Source organism: Coenobita brevimanus, chromosome 24 (genome assembly GCF_032717465.1).
Source record: "Coenobita brevimanus isolate Jiangsu-jjx chromosome 24, ASM3271746v2, whole genome shotgun sequence".
NCBI classification, from domain to species: Eukaryota; Metazoa; Arthropoda; class Malacostraca; order Decapoda; family Coenobitidae; genus Coenobita; species Coenobita brevimanus.
In genome coordinates, this window is record NC_136977.1 from 5,508,426 (window position 1) to 5,530,847 (window position 22,422).

Below are 22,422 nucleotides of genomic sequence, written 5' to 3' on the forward strand. Positions count from 1 at the left end.
TTCATGTGACTCCACATGTTCCTCTCAAATAACCTAACTCATTTCCACTGCTCTCACTTTTGACTTCTGTCCCTCCAACAAGGTCCAAGCTTCACCTCCATACATTAGAGTTGGTATCACAATACTGTCATGTAGTAACTTTTCATTTCCATGCTCACTTCCCTGTTTCTTATCACTGCTTTCAAGGAACCAGGATCAATTCAGTAGCAGATACATCCTTTAAAATCTAAAGAGGTGGTCCTATGTCTCTTTAAGGATAATTATAAAAAAAGAAAAAAAAAAAAAGTATCCCAGTATGGGCTTAACTAGAATAATACCCCAAAAGAGTATGACAATGGGAAATAAGTTTTACTGTACATACCATACTTAGATTAGCAATTAGCACAAGCCAGTAATCAAATAGTAATTAGTGTTACATTCAAACTGGTGCAGACTCCAAAGATAGTACTTCTTCCACACAAAATATGCACATCCTTGATCACTACCCTACTGGAAGGATTTCACTTATATACCAAAAGGCCTTCAAAAATTAATTTATAAATGGGAGCTCCAAACTGATGAAATTAATTCAATTGTCTAAATAGTACGGGTCTGCCTGTCAATATAACATTTTTACCACGTGCAGGTTTCTAAGAATAAAACAGTGAATAAATGAAACCTAAATATAGTTGAATTAGTGGCATGCAAATTTTTAAATAAGAAAAATACCGAGGAACTGCTATAATCAATGTGCATCATCCGTCCTGTAACCATTACGAATGTGGATATTTGCTGAAAATTTCGCTTACAAGGAAGTTAACACTCCGACCTAAATATTAAATACAGCACTGATGGTTGCCAAAATGCTGTCGACAGAACATGTCCGACCTACAGAATATATACGACTACTGTCTATGAAAAATTATTGGTACGGCTCTCCATGTTCATACCATACATCTGGAGTCAATTAAGTCTGACGATAAGGGCTTATCATGCCAACAAATAAGGAGTTAAGTGTAGCGCACCGCGCAAGATGTCTGCTGCTGCCTCACTGTCACCATCAAAACAAAGCTGCTCGAACTTTTTTTTTTTTTTTTTTTTAGCACTATTAAATATCATTCCGTTGTTGAAACGTTCATTGACAATAATTTGAGGGAAAAATCAAAATATAAATATATCCCATATGTATAAAATGTATATTGTGCAAATAAATGAAAATCACAACACAAACATCATCAAATTCACCCACATCCACATAACAAAAGCGAAATTTTATATTGATAAAAGGTGAATAATGGGCATCATTACGTTACAGTGCATTTCATTTTCCTACATGTTAATTTTCTGACTGGCTAAAATTTTCAATTGATGAAAATTATCGTCTGGCGTTACCTGGAACAAAATACTAAGGTTCGGCGGAAAAGTTATCAAAAGGTTTTAACCTGGCGAACGAGTACAGACTCCCAACAACTGAATCGTCTAACGTTAGACAGAACAAATAACTGTTTTTAGTGACACGATACAGTTTTAAGCAATGTATTTCCTCTTTGATCTGCTAAGGCGTTCCCCTATTTAGAAACTGGCTTGTGGAGCACTTTACTACTAGATGCCCTTCCTGTCAACCAACGGCCCTTACAGGTGGGATCAGAAAGACGCTGTCACCGCGATCTCAACAACGACTGGCCCACACGACATACAAGACTCAACAACCCTGCCCCCAGGCACAATAGGCTAAAGGACTCGACAGGAATTTCCACCACCACTTAACTCCACACAACCAACCCAAACACAGTACTCTCTCCATCACATCAGTTTCTCAGTATCGCAGCATCTTCCTACAGTATCATTTTGGAGGATTATATAATGTTTGGAGGATTATTGTACGTGGAGGACATCAGAACCTTCGAGCTCTGAACTTCAGAAGTTTGATACAGAAAAAGTGTTTCATCAAATTCTTGTGGCTCAAACCCTGACTGGAGGCGCATTTTCCTGTGCCAATTTGACCCATCACAACCGTTGCAGCCTGCGGTTGCCTTGGACGTAACTGGTGGTAAATCTTGACTCGTCAAATTCGCATCACGACTTTGCGGCTACTCTTATGGGGAAAGAAGCCTCTTGACATAATCGGCAACAATGTCTATCTTAAAGTCTCCAAAACATGACATTGTACTGGAAAGACACACTGAACGAAAAGCACAGGAGTCATGACTGCAATAAAGCCGATTACAGCTATCTGAAACACCAGCCTCCGTTGGAGACTCAGATTCTGTGGATTAAAGCACAGATATGATCGAGGCTGCATGTCACTATTTATAGCCTATATAGGTGTATATCAGCCTTCGGTACCCTTGATGATAACGTAAAACAGTCTTTTGTTGACTGTTTGCCTAGAACTATGATTTTAATCCCTCATACTGACTATAGAATACTCTTTCCTTAAAATACAATCGCACTTATGAAAACTCTACTGCCATATAGTGAGAGATCTTTATACAAAAACTTCACTGACATGAACACTCACGTGCACTTCAGGGTCTCAAACTCGCACGATCAGTCTTCGAACACACACACACACACACACACACACGTTAACGTAACAAGAAATAGTCCAACATCAGACATGGGGTCACATCCAGCATCTGATTTGCTCACCGTATAACTTTTTTTTTTTTTTTTTTTTAATGCGATGAAGAAGGAACAAAGGCCATGAGCCCGCTATAACAGTTCCCTCCAAGAGAAAAATATAATACAAGAGAGAGCCAAATTCAAGATCCGATCATTTCGAGATGCCTGGACACACTGCGTTTAAAAGACTGGAGATCATAGGCAGCAGGAAATACAGACAGAGGGAGACAGTTCCAGAGTTGACCTGTTGCATAAATGAAGGACTGGGAGTAACGGTTAACTCTTGCATTAGAGAGTTGGACAGAAAAGGGATGAGAGTTTGCTGCTAGACGGGTGCTACGCGCCCGTCGTAGAGGTGGAGGAATGCATGCAGACAGTTCAGAGGAGCAGTGACCATTAAAGCAGCGCTAGAAAAGAGATAGATGCAACAGTGCTGAGAAGAGACAGAGGTTGAAGGGAGTCAGTAAGTGGAGGAGAGTTAATGAAACAAAAAGCCTTTGACTCCACCCTATTGAGAAGAGCTGTATGTGGGGAGCCTCCCCACACATGAGAGTTGTACTCCACACAGCGGCGGATAAAACCCCTGTATAGAGTCAACAATTGTGCAGGGGTAAAGAAAGGACAGAGTCGGCTTAGCACACCTAATCTCTTGGAAGCAGATTTTACAAGAGATGTAATATGATCTTTCCAAGATAAGTCCCGAGTAAATGAAACCCCAAGCATGTTCAAGGATGGTGCAGGATTAAGCTAAATATTATTAAACATTAGTGGGTATACCCGTGGAAGATTTTGTCGGGCTGATAGGTGTAAAAACTGTCTTAGATGCATTAAAAACATCCATCCATCCATCCATCATCTAATCCTACGTTGCCCCATGAGGAGCGTAGGAGCCCGGGGCTAGGAAAGTTGGTCCTGGCATTTAAGATGAGAGTGACCAGCCTCACTCATCCCTGAGTGGCATTACGTGAGCAATAAACCCAACCAGATTATTTTTACCCCAGTCAGAGATACGAGCCAAGTCAGACATTAGGTGTGCCATAGCCTCATCCCTTGTTTGTTGGAGTAACTGCTGAGATGGGCGTTGCGGGAACCGAATGGAAAGGTGAAGGGTGCAGTCATCAGCGTATGCGTGGATAGGGTTAGATGTACAGCTTAGGTCACTGATGAATAAAAGGAAGAGAGTTGGTGATAGGACAGAGCCCTGAGGAACACCACTGTTGACAGATCTAGGAGAAGAACGATGGCCGTCTACAACGGCGGCTACAGAACGACCAAAAAGGAAGCTAGCGATGAAGGCACAGATAGAAGGACAGAAACCGTAAGAGGGCAGTTTGGAAATTAAAGATTTATGCCAGACTCGATCGAAAGTCTTTGAGATGTCAAGTGCAGTGGCAAAGCTTTCGCCAAAGTCCCGAAAGGAGGATGACCAGGAGTCTGAAAGGTAGGTGAGAAGATCGCCAGTGGAGCGTCCCTGACGGAACCCGTACTGACGATCAGAAAGAAGGTTGTGATAGGAAAGATGCCTTAAAATTTTTCTATTGAGAATTGACTCGAAAACTTTTGAAATACAGGACGTTAAAGCAATTGGACGATAGTTAGAGGGTAATTGGGAATGGTCACCCTTCTTTGGGACTGGCTGAATGAGAGCAAACTTCCAGCAAGAAGGAAAGGAACAAGTTGACAGACAAAGGCAAAAGAGTTTGCCTACGCAGGGTGTAAGCACAGAAGCACAGTTCTTAAGAACGACAGGAGGGACCCCATCAGGCCCATATGCCTACATGTAGCTCCTTGATTATCACGAGTAAGACCAAGTCTTAGCGACTACAAAATGGTACTACTTGGGGCATGCATAAACTCGGATATAAAAACGAAGCACGAATATCTTTTTGTACAACAGACATGGATGCACAATCTAAAGACCGAGCTTACTTTGTGACGCGTTTCTTGACAATGAGATGTCCAGTACTGCTGATGCAAACTGGTCCAAATTACATATCGCAATACATGACACACTGAAAGAGCATATCCACAATAAAATTCTCATATCAAATCGGTTACCCAGATAGTTCACTGTGACAAATAAAGATCAATGTAGCTAAGCACGCAAACAAAATTCTACCCGTATTATAAGACTTGAACATATCAGTCACTTCCACAGATGTTCAGAGAACCAATACTGCTTGGCATACAGATTTCAATAATCTAAAAAAGAAAAAGAAAAAAGTAAATGTAAATAAAACATTTATACCGGAAGAGCTGATGACACGGTTTATAAGAGGTACCCTTTAAAAAACTATTTTTTGTCAATACAGAGAGGAAAAGAAAACGTTTATCACTGACTGAAATAAATGACTGCACATTGCACTGGAACAATAATGGAACATTTTGGTATATATATATATATATATATATATATATATATATATATATATATATATATATACTGTAACGTGAATATATATACATGTGTGGAACTACACGCATATGTACGTATGCATGTGCCTCTCTGCATACGTCTGTACGTATGTGTGTGTCAATGTATCCTTTTGCTCATTCCTAAACTTGTAATGATAGTTACTGCAACAACTTTGTACCATGTATGTGTCATTGTATCTTTATGTTCATTACTGTGATTATAATGACAATTGCTTCTATATTTTTTATGCCATATATGTGTCAACGTAACCCTTTCCTATCACCACAAAGCACTATAGAGCTCAGTGCCTCTCACACACCCTTCCCTGCTTGGCCTTCAGCGACAATGTTCCCTAGAGTGTTAGGGCTCGTAGGCTACTAAATGGTAAAGAAAATAAATAATAAAAAAAATAAAAATCATGTACATTTATTGTTCTGATTAAATCATCCTTTCAACTCTTGAATTTGAAATGTACTACTAAATTATATATAGTAATACCGGTACACGTTATTATTTACTTTAGTTACCGCAGACAATTTCACTCGCCAATCTGAAATCTGTGAACTCTGATGACTGGGAAACTATTCCAGATTAACCCTGAAATCCCGGGGGTCAAATCTACATGTTTTGGCTCACACCAGACAATTTTATTTACCACTGAGATCCTTCCCGAGGTCAGAGGGTTAAATTTTTTCGTATCTCATCATGAAGCTCGTTTTTTTTTTCTGGAGGAGAGAGCAGATGGAGTCGTACGTCCCCCCCCCCCATTTTTCGGAAGACCAATGACTACTTGTGAGAACAACGTTATTTACCAAAATGTATCCAATAAACAGCTTACATAAATGTTATCACAGAATCTAATAATTCTTGAGAAACTTCGTAATCAGTTGCTTGCCTATGAAGTCAAACGTGGAAATTCCACTAAGAATCCCCTTCACTTCCCCCCCCCCCCCAAGCGTTGGATCCGACCCTACGATCACATTCTAAAAATAGTCACTGTTCAGGCTACTGTGAGGTATGAAATCCTACATCTGCACAATGTTAGGATAGTTGTCGGTAGAATGATTAGGTGACTCATGAAAGCTATTCTTTGCCGAAAATAACTGTTAAGTTACGCTGTGTTTACAGGTGTGTTCAACGAGGTGGGACTTGGCAGAGTTAATTAACCACTGGATGTTTGTTACCGTATACTTGTCATGTCAGTTTATTTGCGGTGCTACTAATACAGAACTAATTCATCCAATGTGTCATCAGTGGTGTGTCAAGCAAGTAAAGGATGAACCATGGTTTTGTTGGTGGCTAGTACGGTGACTGAACACTGCAGCAACAAGACTGAGTAAAAACAAGAGATCAGACGCCACATCACCAGAACAGGCAATTCCCCATAAAACAGGGCAATCTTCAAGCCCACATTATGTTCGATTTTAGAGATCCCTGGGTCAATATCTCGGACAAGAAGAGACTCTGGGTACATGAAAGTGTGCTTAGTGTAATTTGTTCTCTCCATGTATTGCAACTGCGCTATTTCGCTATATTGGCAGAAAGGTACGATGCGACAGCCAGCCCGAGGCAGATACTATAAGCCATTTCGCAGCTCTCAGCCACCCACTGTCCAAACTACACATTGCTCTCAACAAGGCAACACTGAGGGAACAGGCAATCCATGCAGTACCCTCAGGAACACAGCTCTCAGCCACCCATTGCTGAAGAAATGGGTCATCCAACGCCCTGACGAGCTGTCCTCATCTTTGTCTTCATCCTTCTCGTCCTCGGACTCACCCTCATTGTCAGAAGAATTCCCATAATAATAGACTCAACCCTCATCACTTGAAACCTTGCAGGTAACAGCGTGCCTCCACTCTATGATATAGGGTACATCACAGTTTATACACTTTGATGTAAAAGAAGGCTTTGGCCAGTCCGACGTGGGATGTCCTCCCAGAGACTGGAACTACGGTTGGCCGTAGCTTGTTCCGTCTAACTATGGAAAAACTACGATGAAATCATACACAACCTGCCAGACGAGACTAAGGCACTTCTAAGGTGTAAAGAAAATATACAATGCAGAACTTGCAATCACTTTCAACAAAGTAGTGTTAGAGAAAGTCTCCTGCACATATATATATATATATATATATATATATATATATATATATATATATATATATATGGAGCCTCTTTGGTACAGTGGTAAAGTGTGCGTTTCGTACATGGGTGAGCCAGGGTTCGCGTCCCGCCAGGGTAATAAACTTTGGGAGTGCTCACCCGGCCACGTACTGCATTGGCGGACACAAGGGGTGCTGTGGTTGACCCAGTGTCGCTTACTATAAAGTATACTTACACCCAGTCGGCTTGCGCGGGCCAGTTACACTTGGTTCACAAACTACACACACATCCAAAGCCACTACAGTTACACTTACACGCACTTCTCACCCTACGTACAATCTCTACCAGACAGCCTAAGCCACTTGGCAGAGATACATTGGCTGTATCGTCCCCACTTCGGTCGGGATAGGCCGGTCCTGCAGTGGATACTGAAACGGCTGATGATATATATATATATATATATATATATATATACAATCTTTCAGTACTTTGATCTAGTATATGCATATACAGTACAATGATCATTCAGGAACTTTCACCTGTTGCCATCAGTTATCAGTTTACTACCATTCAGATCTGCTTCTACTGTATGCGGCAATATGTACTCATGTTATCACATAATGTAAATTTATCAATAAATTCCTGTACGCGTGACCAGCAGTCCCAGCTGAATATCTGCATCTATGGTAGTATCTTATGGTGGCAATGATGGAATAGCTTATTCCTCCATGAAAAAAAAATAATAAATAAATAAATAAATAAAATAAGTATTTTCTGGATGAGGGGAGTGATTCTGAGAGATACGAAGTTTCAAACTGCTACGCGGACAGATGTCGGCAGTGATTTCAGAGTACTAGGACAGACCCTGACTTGACTGTATCTGGTGTTACAATCCAGTATGAACTCATTCCGGACCTAAACTCAGATATGACCATTTGGTAGCTATAAATGGTGTTGCTGTACTACAACATCTACTAAAAAGTTAGGGGGTACTTATACTTCCTAATGTTGCTGCTGTACTACAACCGTCGCTGAAAGGATAATGTGCGTCATTTGCTCCCTTATGCAGCTGCTATGCCACGACAGCCACTAAAAGATTAAGATAGTCTATACGTTTACTCCATTTCCCCGGGATAGACGTTGAAACTTTGTGCCGTGTACGACAGACTGTTGTTGGACAAGCCCTAACATCAATGGAGGGTTCATATCCCTGTGGTGCCATGGTGTTAATTCATATGGTTTGTGGCAGTTACCCTCTTGCACCCCGTCAGTGTTACGTATTACTATGATGTATAACTTACTACATGAACACGTTTATTGCTCCCGTGTTGAGGTGAAAATTTCGTGTGAGAGCGCTGAACAAACCAATCTCAAAACGGGACAAAAATTAATTTATTCCTTATCCTTGCGATCCTTCAGTTGGCAGATGACTGTGCTGAGCAGCAAGAATCCTCAAGGTAAGGCACAACTTTAACAATACACCATCACCTTATCACGGAACTGGTGTCATGGTACGATAATTTATTGTATCTAGTGCATAAATGCTTGACGCGAGAACAAAAACAATCCATAATCTGGTACTGTATCAGAAAACTGCATCTTCTCCTAAGTTTTGTTCATTCTGAAGTAAAACTACCAACAAATGTGACACCTGGAAAAACACCAAACAAGATCTCAGCTTTCATATTACAGAGGTGCAGCTTTATAGGGGAAAGAAGTCGGGAAGAAAAAAGAATGATTATGAAAACTAGAGGAAGAAATGAGGCAATAAATGGGGGATGAGAACAACAGGGCAAAATAAAACAAGAATGTGCCATATAAAAGAAGGAATAAGTGCAAAGAAAACGGACATGGAGGCTACCAGGACAGGAGGAGGAAGGATAATGCAACACTAAAGGCATGCATACGTGAAGGAAAAGAAAATAATCCGAAAAAAAAAAGAGATCCAAGTAACACGAAACAAAAGAAAGACAGTGAAGAAGAGACAATGAGAATTAGTAGATAGTCGAGGAAAGAAAAAGAAAAAAAAAGAAAAAAACAACAAAATCGTAAGGCGATAAATACAAAAAAAAAAAAAAGTGATAAAGACACAGGGAAAGCAGAACGTGAAGAAGGTAAAGAGACTGAATATGCGGAAAAATAAAAACACATAAGAGAGAGAAGTGGGGAAAAAATGAGACAGAAGTTGAGGGAAAGAAGAAATAAAAAGGTAAGAAGAAAGACGTAAGAGGCAATAGTAGGATAGGCGCAAGACACGCCGGAGAAAAAATAGAGAGGAGGAAGGAAAAATGACGGAATTAAGAAAAAAGCAAATAGCGAGGGAAAACCATGAAGAGGTGAAAGAACAGGAGGGAAAACAGGAAAGGAGGCAAGATGAGAGAGAGAGAGAGAGAGAGAGAGAGAGAGAGAGAGAGAGAGAGAGAGAGAGAGAGAGAGAGAGAGAGCAGGCAAGGAGACCGAAAAGAATGGAGAGAAGCAAGAGATACGGAAGGTAAACTGAAAAGACTGGAACACGGATAGAACAAAAACAAGAAGGGATACGAGGAAAAAAAAAATGACAGCTGACATGAAGGACGAAGAGAGGCGCAAAAAAGGAAAAGCGAGAATAAAAGAGACGAAGAGACAAAAAAAAATGAAATAGGAGACAAAAAAATCAAAACGAAAGAAAAATAAGAAAGACGAAGAGATAAAACAAGAAAGAAAATGAAAAAGAATGGAGGAGGAGGGAAAGAAGAAGAAGAAGAGGAAGAAAGAAGAGAGACATAGAATTTGGGCCGAAACGTAATAAAGCGGAGGCGCATTTCGTCCCATTGTTATGATAATACCAGCCTCCCGCCCCTCGCATACAGAACACGACAACTCCCGTCTCCGTGGAACTGTGTAGCTCAGAATCAGATCTCTCGACGGATTCCCTGTTTCGAAGCTCCGGATGATCTTCTTTGTTGCGTAGTGCGTGTTGCGTCAGCGGATGAAAAGCGTCTCCTGCATCCCCCAAAGTCTAATGTAATGAGGTTTAACGAGGCATCAGACTTAATATACTCCTTTGGCTGGAACGATATCTCAGCTGAAAAAAAAAAAAAAAGTGGATGAAAACCGCCTCCTGCATCTCTCTGAGTTTTATGTAACGACTGATCTCATAGCCCCCCCCAAATATATATATATATATATATATATATATATATATATATATATATATATATATATCGTTTGAACGAATTCTGTATACTCGTTGTTATCTGTATCCCTCTGAGTCTACTATAATAAGGTTTAACGAGACATCAAACTACATATACTCCTCTGACTGGTACGATCTCATAGCCGGAAGAGAAAATAGTATGGGTGAATATAGTCTTCTGCATCTCTCCGAGGCTTATATAATGAGGTTTTACACGACACATAACTATTTAAACCCTTTTGACTGGTGCGATCTCTCAGCCGAACTAAATTGTCTGGCGTCAACTGGAACAAAATACCTGAGTTTTTCCCACCATGTGGCGTTGACAGGTGCCTGGACTCTGTCTCCGGTATCCCTCTGAGTGACTGAGTCTAATGTAGTGATATTTAACGAAGCACCAAACTTACTGTACTTCTTTGACCTCTCCGCTGAACAAAATCGTCTGGTATCAGTGGATGAATACCGTCTCCTGCATACTGCAGTGAGGTTTAATGAGGTACCACACTTAATAATCCTATGGCTGACAGGGTATCTCAGCCGAACAAAATCGTCTGGTGCTAAACTGAGTGTTAAATAAAAAAAATGTCCATGCCAGCGAGGGGTTAATCAAGGAACTTTCAGTCCCTTAAATACGCTAGTTGTCCTTAGTTACGTCACTCTGGCTAACATCAGGCAACTTTACTCAGCTGAGAGAAATACCACGTGGTCAGAGGGTTAACTGTCGTTACCAAATTTTCTCGTAAGTTACTTTACTTAAGTCACCACCAGACCATTCTGGGCTTACAAAATGCCGAGCACTCAACAACCACTGACCGCTCGTGGAGTGCCCACCGCACGCTCACTTGATATAATGCTGATTTCTGGTGACTGTACACTGAATAACAAGCAATGGCTTCATGTAACCAAGGAAACCACTTACGACGTTGAATGGTAAGCATATACTTAACAACTAGATGCCTGGTGGTCCAGTGAATTAAGGCACTCCAGCAGGATGTGACTCATAAAGGTCTCTATGCATGGGATGACTGTGGTTGATTTCCAATGTAATGTCGCTGAAGGAACAGGATCTGGTCACTCTTGCCTTAAGTGTCTGGACTGAGTGGCATCGCCCGGGATTCCTAGATTCCTGATGGGGCAATCTGAATGCTTTGGATGATCACACTAGGGAAGAAATGGGTGAACTGGATTGCAAGGAGTAGAGGGATCGGGAGGGATGGTGATGGATAGCGTGTGTATGCTGAGTGAAGCATACAGTTTACCCTGTGTAGATGGGCATGGAAAGTGTAAGTCAAAGGTAGAGAAACAAATAGTGGGTGGAATGGGCAACAACGAGTGAATGGACCGTAATGTTGGCAGGTAATAGGGGGAGGGTGCGATGAGCATACGCTATGAAGATGGGGATTGTGCGAGGAGTGGTATTAGCGGTGGGTAAGTCTAAGAGACTGATTTGCTAAGTCTGATGTAGGGGTAGAAAAGGGGTGGGATGGGTATACAGGAGGGGGCAAAGGTGGGCTAGAATGGTAGTGGGTAGTAGGGCAGGGAGGAGGTAATACACTTTTTACGAATAGGTTTGTAGTCTGGCTCGTGTGGGCATGACTCTCTCACACATCTTTTATTTTGATCCGTGTTGTCTATTATACCTTGATGTATTCTGTTTGCCATCTCACTACAATTGTTTTTTTACATGCACGCTTCCTGTTCGCTGTTACTCTATATGACACCTAATTATTTTCTGCATGTTACAGGTACTTACATCTCACTACATTTGTCTTATTTCTTTGCATACACATCCCCTTTTCACTCTCACACGTTTGAGAGGGGTTGCACCTGAAAGCGTACGCATGCAACATCATTCATTCAGTCTCTCAGCTGTCGTATATAATGGTCTACACTAAAGCAAGTCAGAAACCAGGTCTTGCTGATCGTTCTGCGATTTACCTCAGTCGTTTAATTTCTAGCTTTTGTTACAGATCACTGACAAAAACCACTTCAGTCCATTTTCCTTTGTTCCAACCATGCTTTTCACCCTTCTGGATGCTCAGACCTTTATAATTTTGAATTATCTACAATCCTTTCAGATTCCTTGGCCGCTCTGTGCCTCTGCTTCTGATATGCCTTTCATTATCAATCTCTCATGACTCATGCTGCCATCCACTTCAACATGCCAAAGTCATCCCTTTCGATAAACCTTCATATACTTCCACACCCTTCTCTTGCCATGTCATTTCTCACTGATAAACCATCTCACACAACATACAGACCTTAGACGCTTCATTTTCACTACCTGCACCTTTTCAGTCGTTACCATTCAGGGCCCATGTCTTACATACATCTGCATTATATAATATATGAGAGACTGTATACCTTCTCATGATCGAGGCAACAGCTACCGTCAGACGATTTCATCCTGCTGTGAGTGAGTTATGGGAGCCTGATTATTATTAATACTCACCATCAACCCACTCACGTTCTGGACAACTCAACTGCTCTACTCCAGCCAATGTCAGACGATTTTATTTCGCTGAGTCATAGGAGTTTGAGTGCAAAGGTGTCATACAGAGAAATAAACTGGTAAGGAAGTTGTGATGGGGAGCCTCTATAAACTGACAACAACACGGGGCAGAGAGAGGGAGAGCGTGTTAGAGGCAGATGATGGGGCTCAATGGAGGCTGTGTTGGCGGGCGTTGTTCGGTGCTCACATCAACACTCACAGCTGCGCATATTCAAGCAGCCTCAAAAACAGATGTGAATACCATTCTGACGGCAAACCAAAATCTCACGTAGCCTGTCCTTTAAACTTAACGGAAATGTTGCAATAAATTCACGTCTTTTCCATTACACAAATTTCCAATAAAATACCGTACTAATTCGCATGCCCTGTAGCGTACAAAACTTCACTATAATACAGTATTGATTCAAATATTTTTCATCCTACAAAATTTCGCTACAATACCGTAATATTTCACACATTTCCAACAGCACAATATTCCAATACAACACATTACTTATTCGCACATTTTTTTCCATCTTACAAATGTCGTATAATTCCGTACTTATTCACATCACCTCCATTTCACAAATTCGTGGTAAAAATTTATTCTGTTACATATGTCCTTCACCATAAGAACTAATAACAGAAAACCGCGATCATCCCTAACTTTTTATTAACACATATTATTTGCAAGGGAAAACGTAGTAATTCACATCTTTTCCGCCGTACAAAACTCCAATTATATATCAGACCAATTCAATTCTTTTTTTTCTTACCACACCGAAGTATAAAACCGTCGTAAAAATAAAGTCTCAACAATTCACGATTTTTTTTCCCCATCGTATCAAGAACCACTGGAAAGTCTCATATTTTTCTTCACACGTCATTATTTAAACTCACAGCACACAGACAAAACACGAATGCTCAAACAAGAGCGTGAATAAGTATTGCAAGTTTACCAAATCACGGAAGGAAACAGACTGACAGAGACTTTCGATAAATCCTCTACCGTGACCAAGATTTATTTTTTGTAGGAGAAACCGGGAAGGGGGAGTGTTGAAGCTTTCCGTGTCTATTGTTCTAGTAAAAAAAAAAAAAATCAAGGCTGGGAGAGAAAAATCATAATTAGGTGTGTGTGTGTGTGTGTGTGTGTGTGTGTGTGTGTGTTTCACTTTTTTGCAGAAAAAGCCAAGGCAAAGACATTGCAGAAGCCTTCCATGTCTCTTTTTCCTGAAAAATTAATCAAAGTCATTGTTTAATCGGGAATTTAGGGAAAGTTGTATTATATGCATTAATCTTTTCTTCTTTTTTTTTTGGGGGGGGGAAGGGGACGCACAAAGGAGAACCCAAAATTTCCCGAATGTCTCTCGTTCTTCCTACAGAACCAAATCTCAGTCACGAGGGAAAAATTGTTTTAGTTTCGTGCTTTATTTGCAGGAAGGATAAGGAAATGACACTGGAAAATCTCTCTCTCTCTTGCACACACACACACACACACACACGTTAGATACGAATGGAAATTTTGCATACGTTGGGTCCCTTGATTTCACCACGATGTGAAGTGCTTGTATGGAAAAATTTCACTCACGTAAGGAAAAACTTAATAAATATCGAATGCTGTTTTGTGTATCTCAAACACTCAAACCATGACCACCCTACTCTAAAGCCGTTGTCTGCGTGTGCTGGTCGTAACTTCCACATTTCCTCTCCTTGCACACAGCCTCCCTTTGTCTCTTTCTTCTCCATCCCCCCCCTTCTCTCTCTCTCTCTCTCTCTCTCTCTCTCTCTCATTCCCAAGCACCCTTCACTTTTTGTCCCACTCCTGAATGACCAGTGTTGCCAATTCAGCGTTTATGTAGCTAGACTTGGAGATATTATTTCCCTTGAACACTGTCATGGTCAGAACAACTGTTAGTATTTTATGACAACTAATTCAGATGAGAGTGAGTTATGGGAGTCTGAGTATTAATTCTAGTACTATTAACCCTCTCATAGTAGGGACAGCTATTGCATCTAATTCCAGCTAACACCAGACGAATTTCTTTCAGTTCTGTGTTTCATAGGGACCTGATTGTTAACGTGTATTTTAGAGAACTGTACTGGCGATGTCTTCATATCTCTGAGCGATTTTTTGTATATTTTTGTGCTTAGCGACGTTCTACCACTTCCTGGGGCAAATCTAGCGACATTCTAGGAAGTTTTCCCGTTGGCCTGAGAAGTTTCGCAACATCTCTTCAGTGATATATCATGTCTGTTATATCTAAATATCCTCGTGTGTGTTACTGATGCAAACTGTTTTCCATATTGTCTTCCCAACTGCCTCTGAAGCACGGTGTGTCCAGGCTTCTCGAAAATGAACGGAACTTGAAACTGTCATTATTTTTGTTAAGATATCTTTGAAAACGACAAAATTTGCAGACTTTCTGTCCCGAGTAATTTATTTTTGCATATAATGTTGATAGTGAAACAGGTATAAACAATATACATGAGAATATTAATGTCAAAGATGCAAAACAAATAGCTTTAATTAGTATTACGAACTCTCATTTGTCAACGCGAATGCGAGCCATCGAATTTGGCTTTGGCATTTACTAGTGGCCTGCCTCAGCGGTGAAGTGTAATAAGTGATATATGTGCCGCTGATCCCGCCTGCTGACTGCGCTCAGGGGGAGGGTTGCAAAGCCGATGATTTGTGAGGGTCCAAGCCGGGGGATGGGGTTTTGTAAGCGACACACACACACACACACACACACACACACACACACACACACACATTCTGCCTGCCTCTCTCTCTCTCTCTCTCTCTCTCTCTCTCTCACACACACACACACACACACACACATAAAACTTAACCTCCGCCATGGATCGTCCTTGCCCCTCGACCCCCTACCCCTCACAATGGCGGGGCCCTGGTGACGTCACTGGCGATTGAGGCCTCGTGGGGTTGTCATGAGAAAAAGGCAAAAGACTCTGTCGCGAGGGATGATTTTTTTTTTTTCTACCAGTTTGAACGACATTATACATTTAGTGGGACCTGTGTACGTTATCTGCAACACACACACACACACACACACACACACACACACACACACACACACTCTCTCTCTCTCTCTCTCTCTCTCTCTCTCTCTCTCTCTCTCTCTCTCTCTCTCTCTCTCTCATAAAAAGTTCAGTCGAGAGGGGTGGCGTCTTGTGGCCATATCCTCGTCAGCTCACAAGGCTTACTATACTCTGTCCAATTTAACTTGGCCTAAAATTGCCATCCCTCCATCTTGATTCCAGAGCGTAAAAAGAGCTTGACACATAATATAAAGCTAGTCATGAAGAAGTGTTGTGGGAAGGATTCAGAGCAAAAGTACTGTTTGATTCAGCCATTGAGGTGGTCGAAGTAAGCTGCAACAAGGCGATAATCTCAGTAAAGTTGATATAAATGAATTAAAGCAACATTTCCTAACGATTTATTTTGCATTATACATATTATTTTTCTGGATGTTATTTTTATGAATTTTCTACCGGTACCCACTACATAAACAACGCGCATTATCAACGTATCTGATGTGGCTATATTTCATTCACGATTATCCCCTGTCATCCTTTGTCTGACTAATTTTACATACTCCGTAATTTATTGGTCCTTGATCTGTCAATTTATATGGAAGCTTAACCCCTTCAGAACGATGACGTCTTTTGTAACCTGTTTGTTTCCGACGAACGATTATGTTCAACTCAAGACAGGCCCACTGGACTTATTTTATTTATTTATTTACTTATTTTTGAACTGAGAGGAATCCAAGTCGGCAAAAACTATGGATACACTACGGTTGTACTACTGTATTATCCTTCTGGCTGTTAGTCACCTACTTTGCATCTTGTTTCACTTGATGACAGTCGATTTCACTGTGTTTAAGAGAAACCAAGGGCACTGAAAATGCCACAACCATCATGATTTACTTCCTGAATCGAACATAAAATTACCTTGTATTTTATTCCAGCTTACAACGGATGATTTTATTCAGTTCCTACAGACGCAGCGCAGCCAAAAAGGGTTAAAAGTGTCATTTTTTAGTCTTGATGCCAAGTCTGTGGATATTTTGAACCAGAATCCTTAACCTTCTCATGGCCACGACAACTGTGGTATTCTTCTCCAGCTAACGCCAGATCATTGTATACAGGAACTTTAATGTTAATACTGATACTTGTAGCCCTTTCATGAACGGAACAATTCTAGCATTCTATTCCAACTAACATTAGACGATTTCAGTCGGCTGAAACAGTGACAAAAGCATGAGTTATGCCCCACCTCAACAATTATTTGAGTTGTAAATATGGAAACGGATGAGCTTAATTTGCGTTAGTGATTTATACCCATAACCTTCCTTAACAGAGAAAGCACAAAAATTATCGCTAGTAAACTCCATAAAGACGCAGTGATTAACCCGTTCATTTCGATGACGATTTTTCTTTTCTGTTCTGGATGCCACAAGACGATTACAATCAATTTTAGATAGACCTGTCAGTGTGTAGGGGCTTAAAACACTTCATAATAATGCAGTGTCTTCATTACGATTACGACTTTTTCATAAATTATTCCGGTTACTGTCAGCCGCATTAATTCAGCTTAGAACTTTTCGTACTAGGGTTAACAACATGGCCGTGAAACACTGTGGCATAAGACACTGGCGACTACTCGAGCATGGAGGAAAGGAAGGAAGGAAGGGAGAGAAATGGGAGGAAAGGGAAAGGAGAAATGGGAAGGAAGCGGGTAGAAGAGGGGGAAGAAAGGGGTGGGTGGAGAGGAAAGCCAAGGAGAGAAGAGAGAGTGAAGGGAAGCGAGTGGTTATGAGGGAGGCTTGGAAGGAGGAATGAATGAAGGGAAAGGGGGAGGAAATTAGAGAGGCAAAGGAGAAGGAAAGATGCGACGCGGGGAGGAATGAGGAAAGGATTAAAGGGAAGCATGTTGGAGAAAAAGATCTAATGGAAGTAGGGGAGAAAGAAATATGGGGGCAGGGAACGAAAGAGGGATGGGAAGAGGGAGGGTAGGAAGGAAGGAAGGAAGGAAGGGAGGAAGGAAGGGGGAGGGAAAGGGGGGAAGGAGAGGGAAAGGGGGAAAGGAGAGGGAAAGAGGGGCGGTAATAGGAAAAAGGAAAGAAAGAGAGACAGGAAAGAAGGAAGGAAGGGAAGGAGGAGGGAAACGGGAATGAGGAGAGAGGAAATAGGGGAGGAAAGATGGAACGAAAGGGACGTGAAAAAATAACGGAGAAAGAAAAGAGGAAAAGAATGGAAGGAAAGAAGGGATGGGGAGGTAGATGGTCAGGTGTTATGGCCCCTCAACATTCACCTTCCTCCTTAGCCATGACACGTGAGAGCATAAGCCTTCTTTACCTGCCCAATACGCTGCTGTGACAGTACTAGACGAGCACTGAGGGAGGCCGGCGTGAATTGGCGGTCATGGCAGTACTGTTGGCGAGACTGGTGAGGACGTAAGAACGGGGAACAGTATTTTCAGCTCCTTCACTACGAGGATGTCTTTACTATTATTATTATTATTATTATTATTATTATTATTATCGTCATCATCATCATCATCATTATCATCTCTATTATTATTATTACTATCAACAGACGACTATATCAAGCTTAGGAGAGACTCTTCGAACAGGAAGGGTTAGATATACTGTCGACTTCATCATCCGCTTTCCATTCAAGAGATCTTTCAATATCAGCAGCAGCAGCAGCATTGTGACTTTTTTTTCCCAGCCAAGCATGGGATTCGGTAGAGTCCAGAAACATGAAATGAGAAGTCACGACAAAGGGAGAACTATCAGCAGCATGCCCAGAGAAAGGAACCAGACACTCATTTACAGTACACACCATTCAAGTTCCGAGAATCCTGGTTCTATCCCACAGGCCTAACCATTTGCACACATACTTTTTGCCAGATCCACAGGGGCGGCCAAATCCAGTGTGTGTCCCTAACTGTGTCACTCACTCACTGAGTCACTTTATCTTTTTGAGTTTCGTAATGAAATCTGGCAAGTTGCAACCGCAGTTTATGAGCGTCACACTTTAATTTCAATCGATTTTTGACGCATCCAAAGAGGTGTCTGAGGTGCGTGTGGTGTGCGTCTGCGGTGTGTCTGGGGTGTGTCTGAGGGGTATGTTCGTGAAGAACGTATTTCGGGATGTACTGGGGTGGCGAATACAGTTGGGGTAGGTGCGGCTATTTTTTGTCTTGTTTAATTTTTACTTTATGGATGCTTTTCACTCTGCTTGCTATACAGTCAACTCGTAGTAAGAAAAAAAAAGTGCTAAACCTTTATCATGATGCTCCTCAGTACATAATTCATCCAGCAAAGCACAGTCCCCTGTCAGTTTCCTGGAGTCATCAGCTTACATACCTCACTCTGTTTATCACTCGTTTACCAGAATTAGCTACTTACTTTCTTCTTGGCCTACCACGCCTTCTCCCACTTTCAGGCCCACTTACATAAACGTTTTTCACGACCCTACCTGCATCCATTCTCTACATATGACCAATCCATCTTAGACCATGCTCTTCAGCCCTAATATCAACATATATCTAATTTTTTGCTCAGCATGTCACAAATAACGTTGTTTCTTATCCTATGTACTCTAGGCACTCATACATATACCTTAATAATTCCATTTCTGCCGTTATTACTCTCGACTTTTCGTTCTCATGCCATATCAAAGTTACATCCATACGTTAATGTGCTTAATACCACACCATGCACTCTTCTGGCAGAGCCCTATTATATAACTAGGTCGAAAAGCTGACGAGCTGCTCTGACACCAACGAACTGACGAACACTCTGCTCTCGACAAGCTGATCAGCTGCTTCACCGTCAATGGGCTGACAAGCTACTATAACACCGGCAAGTTGACGAGCTGTTCTGACGGTGACAAGCTGTTCGGATGGTAACGAACTATGTGAACGACGCTGACGAACCGCGTTGATTCTGATGAGAGAGTCAGATGAAGGTTTATCTTTAGATCGTGGTACCGTCATAACTGCGGTGAGAACGTAAGAATGGCGGCCGTAGAGAGGGGGAACGTGAAGTGTGGTACCAATGTAAGTGTCACTGGGGCAGGGGACGCTCGTATAGAGGACTGTATGTGGCATTTATTGTCTCATAAAACTGACGCAAGTATTCTTATAACTGAGAGGGGGAATGTGTACGCAAGCTCCCAATTTCTGAGCCTTGTTTATGGAACAGTTGCAATAGTTAACCTCCTTCAATTCTCTGATGAATTTTCTTATTTATTATTATTATTTTCCCGACGATTTTATTGACGTTTGGAGACTTCCTGTGGAGAAATGGTTAGTAGAAGCTGCACCCGACCTCTTCAGTTCGAAGGCTCTCCTAATCTGAGGAAAACAGTAAAATGGTTACAAAAAACAGCAAATATTACGTCATCGGACTGAAGGATTCAGTGTGGTTAACCTGCATGCCACTTTACACATGGCATTCAGAGGCGAGACAGAAGCCAAACATACTTTATTCTCATTATAAGTTTCACACGTGACTGTCAGAAACTGCTTATACCCTCGCCATCACTGAAAATCCTTTTAATACAACTTTGTAAAATTAAATTCGCCCGGTTTTATTCAACCTAGTATTGACATTTCGAACTAGGGAAGGTTAGACACGGTTTTCAGTAACCCCTTCTCTAACTGGGTGCTTTTCTAAGAGTAAGATCGTCTGGTAGCAGCAAGAACAAAAATAAAAACGACGTCCTCGGTTTGAATATGTTGAGAATGCGGTAGTCAGTGTCTGAGAGACTGGCAAAGTACCAGTACTGAAGAGAAAGAAATGACTCATCAAGTATTATTGCTTATTAGTTGCTCAAAGATTGCGTAAAACTGAATATACAATTTACAGTAAATCCTCGTTATACGCTGGTGATGTGTTCCGATATATCACAAAGTTTCCCATACAAATGATATTTTAAACTGAGGGAAACCTCAACTCCTGTGAGCTAAACAAAATCATTTGGAATACAATAGGCTACACAAGTGCTCGTGGGCCCTTCGGGCCCCTCGCACTTGCTCCTGCGGAGGGCTCTCGCGTTTGTGTTGTTCTAGTGTAACGTTGTCACTTGGATTTTTTATGGCTAACCAGTTGATCGTGTTATCTGCAGCTTCGGGAATGGAACCAAAGTTGTCTGAACGCAAAAAATTCTACGGAGATCCTATGCCGGGCGCCAGGAGCGGCGTTTTTTTGGTCAAAATGTGATTGCTCATTAAATATAGTAAAGTTTTTCAATCGTGATGGGACCAAGTTTTTTCACATCAGCAAATATTTTGTGATTTCTGTGCCATTTTGGTGCGATTTGAACGTGTAGTTTCGGCTGCCCAAAACACACACACACACACACACACACACACACACACACACACACACACACACACACACACACACACACACACACACGGCTAGTGCTATAGTATATTAGATAGTTCATTCTTCTCGGCCAAAACGTTATTGATAACTTTTAAAAATTTTGGTGCCGCACGTTTCTCTTGAACAAAGTAAAATGGTCTAATGTTTGCCGCAGTGAAAATGTCAAGTAGGTAATATCTATTCAAGGAGGTTATGCATAAGAAACTGCTAAGACATTCTTACTGTGTTTTGCGGGTTCACCTGACCTGTACAGTTCCATTCCTAGGCATGGTGTGTGGGAGAGGCAATCCACAGCATCCTCTTTAGTACCTTGGCGTCTTTACGTTATTCTTACTATCTCCAGACAGTTCTGTTTAATACCTTGATATCTTTTACGTTATTCTTGTTATTTTCATACGATTCTTCTTCTCTTGAATGACCTCAATTAAATTTGGGGTCTGTGAAAGCTAAAGCTAACCCCTCCAGTTCGAAAAGTCTTCCCTAAGCTAAATAAGATCATCTGGACTTAAGATGAATAAAAGAGTTTGGGGACAGCAAGAATATTCCAAGAAATGACATCATCCCAAAGCAACGTGAATGAGGGCAGATAAATGTTCATATTCCCAGGTCCGTGTTGGCGCCACACCAACATCAATCTGTCAGAGTACCACCACCTGAGGATACCACACCGACAGCTGATGTGTTTCAGCGCTGTTGATAACCTAGAAAGTGAGTCGTATTTCTATACAGGGAAAATCAGAAATGTCTTCGAACTGGGTGGTCGGAAGTGTGGTGGTATACCCGTTCGGTACGATGACGTATTTTATATTTAATCCTTGCTACCGCTAAATAATCTCCTTCAGATCTGTCGAGACGTCTGGTGGAAAATGTACAAGACACAAACCCTATTAACCCCTTATGCAACGGAGTCTCCCACCAGCTTCACAAAACCCTCTCTGGTGATAGCAATGCAAAAACTGCGCTACTGAACTGAAGAGTTAAGATTAAAGGAATAATACGTTCACTGGGTTTACATCCCATTAGAGCAGCGTTTCTTAACCTTTTCCGACCTCAGCACCCCCTGTAATAAGGTCTCAGTCCAGCCAGCACCCCATTACATCTAGTTACTGGGACTACAGTCGCTACACTACTGCAGGGTTAAAGCAAGATAAAGTACTGCCTAACAGTTTATTTTATACATTCTCAAAAAAAAAAAAAAAAAAAA

At 41.4% G+C, this 22,422-nt stretch overlaps 1 protein-coding gene across 1 annotated transcript in view; it reads right to left on the bottom strand.

Annotated features, from left to right (window-relative positions):
• LOC145393478 (FGFR1 oncogene partner 2 homolog) overlaps window positions 1-1,032 on the bottom strand; it is an 84,425-nt gene extending 83,393 nt beyond the window's left edge. Inside the window, exon 1 of the mRNA XM_080267587.1 lies at window positions 930-1,032. Within this exon, the coding sequence (XP_080123713.1) occupies window positions 930-936 (7 nt within the window). The 5' untranslated portion in view covers window positions 937-1,032. The remainder of the gene's footprint in view (window positions 1-929) is intronic.
• Window positions 1,033-22,422: the final 21,390 nt, after the last annotated feature.